Genomic DNA, 12,557 nt, shown 5'->3' with positions numbered 1-12,557 from the left:
TCTGTACAATGGGGGGTAAGATTAGATTTCATGAGTTACTGTACAAAGTGCCCTGCATTGCAATGCCCAGTATATAATGAAAACAATACAGTGTAGCTATTCTATCCCCTGTGCTTAGGTGTGCCCTTCAGACCTAACATCTTTTAGAGTTCAATAAAGCTTCTAGGGGTCATTTGATGGGTGGGGAAGCAGGTGCACAGGGTAATGAAGTTCTGGGACATTAAGGGATGAGCACCAAGGGAAGGGCTTGCCAAGAAAGTATGAACCTGGGGCCTGGGGAGGCAATTCAGAAATGAGCAAATGGGTACTTCGAGGCAGAGGCAGAAGTTCCCCCGGGAAAGAGAACAGTCAAGGGTGGGGGAGGGGGAGGGGGCGGTGGGGACACCCAGGACTGAGGAAATAAACAAGGGGAGCGCCACCACAAGGGTGGAGGGTAACGCTGCTGGGAATCAGCCCCCTCAGACTTTCCACTGCGAAGCGAAACTGTGAGCCCTGGGGTGTTGGGGGGGGGGGCAACGGGGAGGGGAAGTGGGGAAGGTGGAGGGAAGGCAGGACAGGGGCCAGGGCCCTGGGAGCAGTAGAACAGCCTCAGCTCAAGACAGCCACTGGGCCTCCCCCTGCCCGCACCCTGCTCTTCCCTGGGGGCCCCAACCCCTCCCCTGACCCCGGCCTCAGGCTGCCTGATCTGGCTAGCTCTCCTCTAGACTCCAGCTTCTGGTCACTGGTTCCTCCCTCTCTCTCCAAGCCTCCATCCCTCTTTTTTTCTAGATTCTCTTCCTTTGGCTCCTTCCTTGCAGAACCTCTCTTTCAAACTTGAGTCTTTCCCCACTTTCAACTTTTGTCTTTCCCCACTTTCCGACCTCTTCCCTTTGGAGGGCTGTGTGGTCCAGGCCTCGGGGGAGATGCTGCAGGAGGCTCGGTTCCAGGTCTGGCTGTTTCTGCAACTCCTATGGGCAGCTGCAGGTAAGATGGGGACGACTCTCTGGGAGGGTTGACCTCCAGATCCATAGCAGAGATTCAGCAGGGAGCTCCCGGTGACCACACAGATGCCAAGGTCCTTAGATTGGGTGGATTCTCCTATGCCTTCCTCGGGGTCATTTTCAGCCCCTAAAGCCTCTCTTCATCTCTCCCTTGGCAGGGAAGGGGCAGAAACCCAAGGTCTCCCTTCTCCCCAGTTTCTCCCTCGGGAAACACTGAGGCTCTTTCTCTGCTTTGAAGTCTCTAGGCTCATGGCCCCTCCCCTTGGCCTCTCTTTTCCTCCCCAGTGGAGGCTCCAGAGCCGGGGGCAGAGGTCCCAGTGGTGTGGGCCCAGGAGGGGGCTCCTGCCCAGCTCCCCTGCAGCCCCACAATCCCCCTCCAGGATCTCAGCCTTCCGCGGACAAGACAAGTCACTTGGCAGCATGTACCAGAGAGGTATGCACCCCAAACTGCGATGACAGGGACCCCCAGATTCAGCGGTAATGGCATCTAGATTTAGGCTCTAAAGCCCAAGCCAGCCCTCTGTAAATACAGAGGTGCCCCCCCATTCCTGCCCCTCCCCCCATCCTCTGCAGACTGCTACTCTCACACCTGCATCCCCAGGCACGGCTGCCTCTCCGGTAGTGGATGGTGCTGGCCCAATCGGAACGAGGGGACAGGACGGTTAGCAGTTCAGAAATCTTCCCTTTGGGTGGGCTCCTTCATCCTCAAGGTGTGGTTGGACTGCCTCTTCCCCGGGGCTTCTTCCCCTCGGATTTCTCAGTCCCATCTTTCTGTCCCGTCCAGTGGCTCCGCGGCGCCCACCCCCCGGGGTCCCGGGCCCCGCCGCTACACAGTGCTGAGGCTGGCCCCCGGAGGCCTGCGCATTGGCAAGCTGCCCCTGCAGCCCCGCGTGCAGCTGGAAGAAATGGGCCTCCAGCGCGGGGACTTCTCGCTGTGGCTGCGCCCGGCCCGACGCGCCGACGCCGGCGAGTACCACGCCGCCGTGCGCTTCGGGAACCGCGCCCTTGCCTGCCGCCTCCGTCTGCGCGTGGGCCAGGCGGCGGGTAGGTGGGGGCGGGACGCGGGGAGCGAGGCTGGGAGGAGGGCGCCCGGTATCCCGCCGCCCAGGAGGCAGGAAGGGCAGGGCAGAGGCTGCTTGTGCTTCTAAGGATGCACCCCAGGCCCTGCCGGAGAGCTTCCAGCCCAGGGGCGGAAGGGGGTGGTGAGCCTGCCTGCAGGATGGGAGGTGCCCCCAGACAAGCACGTGTGTTGGGGGGAGGGCTCGGTGGAGAGATCGTATCACCCCTTGAGCTCTCCTTCCCCCACCTACAGCTGGAGTGCCAGGGTGGAGGAGGGGAGGCACCCCTTGGAGGGGAGACTGAGCGGCTGGAGTGACTCAATTTAGATACCTGTAACTCCGAGAATGGGCCTAGGGAGATCCTCAAGCAAGACCTGGAGAAGCGGAGGGTAGCCCAAGCCAAGGAGGCAGGGGGCGGGGGAAATAGGCACCGGACTCCTGGGCTTGTATTTGAAGCACCTCCAGGGGCCAGGCTCTGGGCTGGATAGGTGGTCTGGAGGAGGGTTGGGAGGGAGAAGACAAGGAGGTCTACAACCAGGCACCTGTTTCCAGGAGCTTCCAGCTTAGCTGACCTGACGTGTTGGGCAAGCAGGCTGATCAACCTTCTCTGTCTTTGTCCAGTGACCGCCAGCCCCCCAGGGCCTCTGTGGACCTCCAGCTGGGTCGTCTTGAACTGCTCCTTCAGCCGCCCTGACCTCCCAGCCTCCGTGCACTGGTTCCGGGGCCCAGGCAGAGTCCCTGTTCAGGAGTCCCCACATCACCACTTAGTTGGAAACTTCCTCTTCCTGCCCCAAGTCAGCTCCTTGGACTCTGGGACCTGGGGCTGCAGTCTCACCTACAGAGATGGCTTCAATGTCTCCATCACGTACAACCTGAATGTTCTGGGTAACTCCTCCAGTCTGCCTTCACACTTGACCACAACCCCTTCCTGCCCCCTGACACCTCCTGCTGACTTCTGAGCCCCCAGATCAAGTCTCCGGCAGCAGATGACACCTGTGATTACTCTGGGCCTCGCTGTCCCACCCGTTTCTTTTTCCTTTATGGCCTTTCCTCAGCTTCTCCCCTTCGAGCTTTTCCCTCGGCCATCCAGCCTCCCTTGCCAGTCTTTGGTCTTCTGCTTGCCAGCCCGCATTTGGGCATTCTTGGCATCCTTTGTTCATCCACCTTGTTCTGCTCCTTAACACCCTTCAAACTGGACCACTTCCTTCATGTTTCTGCCCGCCTCCCCTGCAGACCTAGCGCTCCAGCCCCTCTGTACTCCTCAGCTTTAACTCGGGGTTCCCTTTTCTCCACAGGCCTGGAGCCCCGAGCCCCTCTGACAGTGTACGCTGGAGCCGGTTCCAAGGTGGAGCTGCCCTGCCACCTACCTCCCGGTGTGGGGATCCAGTCTTCTCTCACTGCCATGTGGACCCCGCCCGGGGGAGGCCCTGATCTCCTGGTGGCTGGAGACCGGGGCAACTTTACCCTTCGGCTGGAGGCTGTGGGTCAGGCCCAGGCCGGGACCTACACCTGCCGCGTCCACCTGCAAGGGCGGCAGCTCAGTGCTACTGTCACTTTGGCAGTCATCACAGGTTAGCAGGTGGGACAAGACAGGAAGGGCAGGTTGGTTGGGCAAAGACTGGGCAAGTCCACCTCATGATGCCAGCCCCCTGGGCACAATTGTGCAGGCTGCCCCCTTAGCCTCTTCTTTTCTCACCCCCGTATAATGAACAGAAACTGAAAATCTCCCCTGAGTCACTGGATGAATGTTCCACCCTTCTGCAAGGGACTCCCCAGCTCTGAATTGGGGGGAGGGTCAGAGAAGTTAGAAGGAGAGGTCACAAAAGTTTGAATGTTTCCAAAGAAGTGGAATATTTATTTTCAGAATTCTTGCCCATTTTGGAGCCAGGGATTGAATTAAAGTTGCAGGAGGCAATCTGGACTGGGGGGAGTTGATAAATCAGTCCCTTAGTCAGCAAATAGGGCTTCCCTGATAGCTCAGTTGGTAAAGAATCCACCTGCAATGCAGGAGACCCAGTTCGATTCCTGGGTCCGGAAGATCCACTGGAGAAAGGATAGGCTACCAATTCTAGTATTCTTGGGCTTCCCTGTGGCTCAGCTGGTAAAGAATCTGCCTGTAATGCAAGAGACCTGGGTTTGATCCCTGGGTTGGAAAGATCCCCTGGAGAAGGGAAAAGCTACCCATTTCAGTATTCTGGCCTGGAGAATTCCATGGACTGTATAGTCCATGGGGTTGCAAAGAGTCAGACATGGCTATGACTTTCACAGTCAGCAAATATTTACTGAACGAGGGTGTTTCAAGACAGTGTAAAAGAAACATAGGAAAAAACACCAGACTCAGAAAGTATGTGTTGATTGATCGGTAACTATCACAGCTTGTCCGAGTCTGCAGTGCTCATCTATAGCCACTAAATAGTAGTGCCACATAGGTAGTAAAGAAGCCACCTGCCACTGCAGGAGACATAAGAGACGCTGGTTCGATCCCTGTGTGGGGAAGATCCCTTGGAGGAGGACATAGCAGCCCACTCCAGTATTCTTGCCTGGAGAATCCCATGGACAGAGGAGCTTGGTGGACTATGGTCCATAGGGTTGCAAAGAGTCAGACATGACTGAAGCAACTTAGCATGTATGTGTGCACATAGTAGGTGCTTAATAATGTATATTGGTTGAATGAATAAATGAATCTACTAATAAATAACCCATATCTCGAAGACCAGGGCTGAATTTCCACTTGTTTCCCATGTGTCTCTACCTAGATATGGTACCCACACTCAGCCTCACTCTGAACCCCATCTTTTCCTCATACCCAGTCCTCTTGCTAAGTCACTTCTGCATCAGTAACTCCAATCATGTTTTACTCATCCTGAAACCTGGCCTCCTTCCTCCTAATCAGTTGCCACAGTCTGCCACTTCTTTCTGTCCAAGGTCATCTTTTTTACTATTATGAATTTTAAAAATATCTACTCAGGTCATTGTGGGGTGTGGGGTCTTCATTGTAGCATGCCAGCTTCTCTCTAGTTGTAGCATCAGAGCTTAGTAGTTGTGATGCAAAGGCTTAGTTGCCATGTGGGATCTTAGTTCCCTGACCAGGGATTGAAACTGTGTCCCCTGCATTGGAAGGATGATTCTTAACCACCGGACCACCAGGGAGAAATATTGTTGTCTGTGTTTTACAGAGAAGGAACTTTCTCAAAGTCACATAGGTAGGAAGAGCCAGGTTGGGGCTAAACTCGGGTATCTATGCCATCAAGTCTTCAGGGGCCTGTACACCACGGTCAGCTCAAGGTCCTCCATCAGTTGTCTCCTCCCATCCCCTTCCCTCACGTCATGGCTTCCAGGTGCTCTGTCTCTAGACCTAGGGATCGAACCCGGGTCTCCTGCATTGCAGGTGGATTCTTTCCCACTGAGCCATCAGTTGGTCTGCTTTCTAGACATTCAGAAATGGGAATAGGGTTCATTTAGGGGACACAGATGTAAGCCATAGCATGGAGGCAGAAAAAGTGCAAAGTCTTCTGGGGACCAACTCACGTGACTGATATTGGGGGTTCTGAGTCTTTGAATAAAAGTCATGAAAAAGAATCTGAAAAGATATCTGTTTATGTGATCCCTCCGGGCCAGTTTGAGTTTGAACATTCCCCCCGAGGCAGTAGGGAGCCTGGAAAGTTTGGGGGTAGCAGAGTGACCTGACCAGAGCTTTGTCTTGAGGAGATTAATTTGGCCTTGACCCCGATCTCCTCCCCTCAAGTTCACCCAGTCAGAGGCCAGGTGAATCAAGACTTGGGTGGAACCTATGCTTTCAAGGAATGGGGTCAGGTCCCCCAAAGATCTCTTCCCTCTATTTTTTCAGTCACTCCCAAGCCCTACGGATCATCCGGCAGCCTGAGAAAACCCTTCTGTGAGGTGACTCCGGCATCCGGACAAGAGCGCTTTGTGTGGAGCCCCCTGGACAAGCAGTCTCAGAGGAGTTCCCCAGGCCCCTGGCTGCTGACACCGGACGCTAGACCCCTCTCTCAGCCCTGGCAGTGCCGTCTGTACCAGGGGCAGAGACTTCTCGGGACTGTGGTGTACCTCACCGAGCTGTCTCATCCAGGTCTGAGACCCACAGCGCCACAACCCCAGCTCCAGACCAGCCCCCTCCATCCCACTTCCAGACCGAACCCCACCCCGACTCTTCCCTTTCCAACCAGGGAGCTGACTTCGAGCTCTTCTCAAGGCCTGACCCACTTCCACCACGAATTAGCTGAGTGACCCTGGGCGAGTCCCTTAAACTCTCTGGGTTTCATTGTCTGTAAAATATGGGAGTGTGGCTAGACGTCCCTCCAGCCGAGACCCCGTGTGTGGTGTGTGTGTGTGTCTCTGTTCAAATCCTGTTCTCTCTCCGTAGGTGCCCAGCGCTCCGGGAGAGCCCTGGGGGCAGCGAGAACAGCTCACCTCCCTCTCCTCATCCTTGGTCTCCTCTTCCTGTTTCTGTTGGTGACTGGAGCCTTTAGCTTTCACCTTTGGAGAAGACGGGTGAGCTGGGAACCTCCCTCCCCAGTCCTCAGCATGCTGTCTGGCACCCCTTTCTGAGGAAGATGAGCAAAGCGGACCCTGAACTTGCTTCAGAGTCCCTCTTCATGAGCCTCTGCGCTCCAGGGATGCCTTGGGCCCGAAGGACCCAAGGAAGGCTCACGGGGTGGGGTGGGGTAGAGGGTGCTGAGAGGCCTGGGACCAGATGGGCAGGGTGGGGGCTGGGAAGAATAGCTCCTTCCCTTTCCCCTCTTCCTCCTCCTACCCTCCATGTCTTCTTCCCACAGTGGCGACCCAGAAGATTCTCTGCCTTAGAGAATGGGACTCACCCCTCTCAGGCTTCGAGCAAGACAGGAGAGCTGGAGCCAGAGCTGGAGCCAGAACCAGATCCAGAGGTAGAACCGGAACCTGAGCCGGAGTCTCAGCCACAGCTGCAGCCGGAGCAACCCTGACCTGCAGCAGGCAGCCACCCTTGTCTCCGCAGCTCAATCCAAATAAATTCCCCGTCAGCAGCAAGCCTGAGTCTGGCCCCTTCTTGCCTAGGGGATGTTCTGTCTTTGCCCAACCTCTGGGGCTCCCTTCTCACACCGGCCTTCTGACCTACTTTCCCCATCCAGGCTCACCTCTTCCCCTTTTCCGTTCCTGGTTTCTTGGAGAGTCTCTCTTCCTGGTCTCTCTCTCTGTCTTGCTCTTTCTCTCTCCTGAGTAGTCCTTTTCCTGAACGTCCGAGAAGCCCTCACTCCTCTAGCCCGTTCCTCCGTCCTTCCGCTCACATTGTGCTGGCTGCCCTGGTTTCCTTTATTTTTGCTGTTTTGGACCCCCTATGTGCGCCTGACCCCGAGCACTGTCCTTGGCCCTCTGGCTGCAACACACACACACACACTCTTGGAGCAGCCCTGCCAGTCGAGTCCTCTCCGAGAGGGGGTCTCTCAACCTTTCTGAGTGACAGCCTCCACCCCACCCCCATGTTCCGCAGCCAGGGGCGACCTGTCTGTTCCCAGGCATGAGAACACACTGCCACCCAGCGGTCACTGTGTGTCACACACCACCGGAGGTCACAGAGCCCGGGCAGATTAGCGGTGCAGGGACCCGGGACCATGGGGCTCAGCAGCCGGTGGGCTGGCTCTGTCTCTGTGGCTGCACTGTCCATGGTCTGCACATGAGCGTAACTTGGTAGTGGTCTCCTGCCTTGGGCACCCTCAGGACACATCACTGGGGCCCCAGGGGAGTCCTGGGAACAAGTCCCCAAGTGGGGAAGAAAAGCAGACACTGGCTGCCGCTAAAGCTTTAGAGGTCAGGAGACCCGGTTTCTGATCCTGGATGAGCTGATGTGACCAGAGCTAGTCTCTGAGTCTCAGTTTCTTCACCTGTTAAATGGGATGATGACGCACCCAAAGGGGTTGTTGCAAACATCAGATGATAAAAGGGCCAAGCATCCATTTGTGAAGGAGGAGACCAGCAAGCCTGCCTGTCCCCCTCCCTCTGTCTTTCTGTTTGTCTGTCTAAGAGAGGAATGTTCCTCTGCGGCTTGAGAGACAGTGCTTTAGCAGAGCACACGCATAAACACACGCACACACACACAGCGGGACTCAGCCCAACCGTACCCAGAGGGACCCAACCCTCCGCCTACAGTGTGTGGGCACCCAGCCTGGACTCAGGCTGAAGGGTCTGTCACTCTGGCTGAAGGGGAAACACAGGTCAAGTGGGCAGGAGTGGTTGTGCAGCAGTGCACGGACGTGGGTTGTTGCAAAGGGACAGCCTGCTGCTGTCCCCTACCCCCACCTCCTGCCACTTCCTGACCTGGTGTGCCCTGCTCAGCGACACAGACACAAACCACGCAGCTGAAGACCTGCCCTGTGGAGGCACAATGGTCAGAGACTTTGGGACAGAACCGGGAGAGGGGCCTCTTCATGGCTGCAGAGCCCTGGTGGGGAGGGGCATCGATTTGAGGGCACCTGAGGTCCCCAACCTTAGGATGGTGGTGACCCTTGTCTTGTCACAGGCAGAAGTGCACAGAAGAGGCTCTGGGCTGGCCAGGGATGGTGTCACTGTAAGAAGAGGCCTGAAGTCTCTTTGAGCATCCTGTCAAACACCATCCCCACCCCTTGCTGGGGGGCTGCCAGGAGACCCAAGACCCGCTCTCTGGGCAGGTTTTAAAGGGGCAGGGGTTTCCTGGAAAGTTCTGTGGGTGGCATTTTCCTCTCTGTGGGGTGACACCCTCTTGCCCTTTGGGCTTCTGAGAGGAGTCATTGAGGATTCATGGGCTCCGTGCAGGGACTTCCCCGATTTCCTGCACGAAGGGGACAGGGAGGGGACAGAGGCCACCTGCTCCTCCACCCACTGAGGAAGAGAAGAGCAGAGGGAGGAAGGAAGAGCAGGCAGGGGGTGGGGCCAGGGAACAGCGGCTCTCCTTTGATTAATTCTCCCCTCCCACTGTCTCTGTGGGGTCTCTCCTAGGGGGTCTCACATTCCTCCTCCTGCCCCTCTGGCCCCCAGCCCCACTCCCCAACCAGCAAGATAAGCTTGGACCGTTTTTGTGTCCTCTTAGGGCCTTCCAGGGAGCCAGGCAAATCCACCCTGTATTAGCAAGTTTATCTTCAAACCGATGTTCCAGGCTGGAGAGAGGGGAAGGGGCGACCAGGAGGCAGGGAGCCCATGGGGGCTGTGAGGGGAATCAGCTTAGGTCCTTGTTTAAAAGGAAGGGAGAGGAATTCCCTGGTGACCTAGTGGTTAGGATTCCAGGGTTTCACTGCCGGGGCTGGGGTTCAAGCCCTGGTCTGGGAACTGAGATCCCACAAGTTGCGTGACACAGCCAAAAAAAAGAAGGAAGGGAGTGTATTAGTTGTCTATTGCCGTGTCACAAGGGTTTCAGAGGTAATGAATCCGCCTGCAATGCAGGAGCTGCAGGAGATGCAGTTTCCATTCCTCGGTCGGGAAGATCCCCTGGAGGAGAGCATGGCAACCCACTCCAGTATTCTTGCCTGGAGAATCCCATGGACAGAGGAGCCCAGCGGGATACAGTCCATAGCACTGCAAAGAGTCGGACACGGCTGAAGCAACTTAGCATGCGCACCCTAGGGTCCGTGCTCTGCGATAAGAGAAGCTACCGCCGTGAGAAGCCTGTGCGCTGTGGCTAGAGAGTCGCCCTGGTTCTCCGAAACTAGAGAAAAGCCACGCAGCAATGAAGACCCAGCACAGCCATAAATAAATCAAAAAAGAATTTTTTTTAATGGTCTACATAAAAAAAAAATCTTAAAAAGGAGGCAGGAATTGTAGGGGCTTTCATGCACCCTGCCATCCTGGTGAGGAACAGTGCCTGAAGGAGAAATAGGCCAAGACGGGGAAGAGGCCTCTATGACTTCCCCGTCCCTAGTCCTGCAGGGACCTGCCGGCCCCCTCCAGGTCTGCCATCCAGAGTTCTGGAGGCCAAACGAGGTCCAGGGCTTGGCCAAGTCAAGTGTGTCAGCCGAGAGGCCACCCGGTGCTCCTTCAGGTCTGCCAGAGTGTCCCCCACCCTGACCTAGTCTGCTCATCTCCTCCGGACAGGACAGTTCCAGAAAGTTCTCTGCCCCATCTATCTCACCAACCAGAGGTATTGGGGTTCAGGCGCACACAAAGGAGGTGATTTAGGTTTCCCTGGGAGGCCCCACCCCATGACAGGGCTCAGCCTTTGAAGGGAGGGAGGTTGAGGTGGGGGCTGGGCTTTGCCTGCTCCACTCTGTGGCTGACAGTTTCTTCAGGGCCTGCAGCTGCCAGCTGGCTGGGCCCGGGCTGGGCTCAGAAATGTGCCTGCTCACACTGCCTGTGGGGCGGGAGGCCTGGGAGCCACCCTCCCAGAGTTGCATAAAGTCAGGAGGAATGTGGCCAGGGCGGAGGTGGCTCAGCCTTGCCAGACTCTGCCTCCCTAGGAACAGCTTCCGTGGTGACCCCTCCCCACCTCCCTCCAGCTCCCAGCCCCCAGCCCTGCCCCACCGCCTTGCAGAGGCTGTGAGTGCAGCTGCAGAGTAACTGGTGGGGAGGTCACCGCAGTACCGCACCTGGGACTTCCGACCTCTGGGCTCTGAGAGCCGCCCTATCCCAGCACTATGTCAGCAGCCTGGCCTCCATGTCTTGTTCCCCCACCCTAACTTGGCTTTCCCTACCACCTGGAGGGAGACAAAACACACGCAGTAAAAATAGCTTCGTATCAGGAACTCTATCAGGAGATTTCTGGAAATCCCCAAGCTCCATTCCTACAGTCACGTGAGGGGGCAGAGAGCTTAACTGTGGCTGCTGCTTCTGTAGAGTGAGGATAGTCACATTTGCTGAAAAGGTCCGGCGTGTGCTAACAAAGGTGAAAGAGCTGTGAAAGCGGAAGATCTCTCTCTAGGTATGAGAGATCCTGGTGAGGCTGCCTCAGAAGCCCCAGATGACCTGATGGCCTCACACCCCCTCCACTCCCTTGGCCTCGTCCTGGCCTTTTTTCTTTCTTTCTTTTTTAATATTTATTTGTTTATTTATTTGGCTGCACTGGGTCTTTAGTTGTGACACTTGGGATCTTCAATCATCATTGTGGCATCCAGAATCTTTAGTTTAGCATACGGGGTCTAGTTCCCTGACCAGGGATCGAACCTGAGCGCCCTGCACTGGGAGCAAGGAGTCTTGGCCACTGGACCACCTTTTTTTTTTTCATTTGAAGTATTGTTGATTTATAATATTATATTCATCTCAACAACATTGTGATGCAATATTTTTATAGATTATACTTCATTTAAAGTTATTACAACCTACTGTATAGCTCAGGGCATCCCACTCAGTACCCTGTGATGACCTAAATAGGAAGGAAATTCAAAAAAGAGGGAATATATGTATATGTATGGGTTTGATCCCTAATCAGGAAGATCCTCCAGAGGAGAGCATGGCAATCCACTCCAGCATTCTTTCCTGGAGAATCGCATGGCCAGAGGAGCCTGGTGGGCTACAATCCATGGGGTCGCATAGAGTCACACAGAGTCAGACACAACTAAAGTGACTTAGCATGCGTGCATGCATGTATCGGTATAACTGATTCACTTTGCTGTACAGTAGAAACAACAACATTGTAAAGCAACTATATTCCAATAAAAAATAATTTAAAAAATAGTTATTACAAAATGTTGGCTATATTTCCCTGTGCTATATGATATGTTCTTGTTCCTTATTTATTTTATACATAGTAGTTAGTGTCTTTTAACCCCACATCCGTATCTTGGAGGCCTCCCTCATTCTGCACTTTCTTACTACAGAGGAGAGCTAGTAGGGTGAGGGGGGACCAATCAGGGAGGCAAGTTCAAATCCATCAGCTGTGATTACTAGCTTTGTGACTGCTAGTTCCCTGGTGGCTCAGCAGTAAAGAATCTACCTGCAGTGCAGGAGACACTGGAGACCTGGGTTTGATACTTGAATCAGGAAGATCCCTTGGAGGAGGAACTGGCAACCCATTCCAATATTCTTGCCAGGAAAATCCCAAGGACAGAGGAGCCTGGCAGGCTACAGTCCATGGGGTCGCAAAGAGTTGGACAGGACTGAGCGACTGGGCATGAGCAAGTCTCTTAAAATTTCCAAGCCTCAGTTTCCTTATCTGTGTTGTCTGGAAAATAACACTTATGCCCTATCACTGATAGAACAGTTGAATAAAATACATAACTATGGAAATGTTCTAAATGTATTGAACATTTAGAACAAACTTGCTGTCTCTTCCCCTTTTCTTTTCCTGTTTGAAAACCCCAAGGACCAGTGCCTCAAGAGCCAGGTTCTTTGGGCATTGCTTCCTGGGAATGCATCTTCATAGGCAGTCCCGGGCCACAGACCAAGAGCTGGGTGCCATCACACAATCTGTCCAGTCCATCGGTTGCAAACTGGTGGGCCTTGAGCTCCATCCAGCCCTTAGAAGGCTTTGGGTGATTTATTCAGTGCTAGAACAAAACATAAAATTAGTTGCCAACATCAAAATGAGGAGATATTACATAAATGTCTGGTTTTCCACCTTCCC

General features: G+C 54.8%; 1 protein-coding gene across 1 annotated transcript; it reads left to right on the top strand.

Annotated features, from left to right (window-relative positions):
* The first annotated feature begins 535 nt into the window (after positions 1-535).
* On the top strand, positions 536-6,999 carry LAG3 (lymphocyte activating 3). The gene is made up of 8 exons (XM_068971682.1): positions 536-963; positions 1,266-1,413; positions 1,765-2,024; positions 2,660-2,923; positions 3,334-3,609; positions 5,886-6,128; positions 6,423-6,550; positions 6,835-6,999. The coding sequence occupies exons 1-8, from the start codon at positions 903-905 to the stop codon at positions 6,997-6,999; spliced, it is 1,545 nt and encodes a 514-aa protein (XP_068827783.1). The 5' UTR covers positions 536-902.
* Positions 7,000-12,557: the final 5,558 nt, after the last annotated feature.

This window comes from Capricornis sumatraensis, chromosome 4 (assembly GCF_032405125.1).
Source record: "Capricornis sumatraensis isolate serow.1 chromosome 4, serow.2, whole genome shotgun sequence".
NCBI classification, from domain to species: Eukaryota; Metazoa; Chordata; class Mammalia; order Artiodactyla; family Bovidae; genus Capricornis; species Capricornis sumatraensis.
Note: the sequence above shows the minus strand (reverse complement) of the source record. Positions and strands in the feature narration are given on the sequence as shown.

What these genes read in the sequence shown, in the direction of transcription:
- LAG3 (XM_068971682.1), top strand. Translation starts at nt 903, where the DNA reads ATGCTGCAGGAGGCTCGGTTCCAGGTCTGGCTGTTTCTGCAACTCCTA. An exon ending in GCGCGTGGGCCAGGCGGCGG is followed by an intron (nt 2,025 to 2,659) that starts GTAGGTGGGGGC and finishes GTCTTTGTCCAG; the next exon opens with TGACCGCCAGCCCCCCAGGG. An exon ending in TTCACCTTTGGAGAAGACGG is followed by an intron (nt 6,551 to 6,834) that starts GTGAGCTGGGAA and finishes TTCTTCCCACAG; the next exon opens with TGGCGACCCAGAAGATTCTC.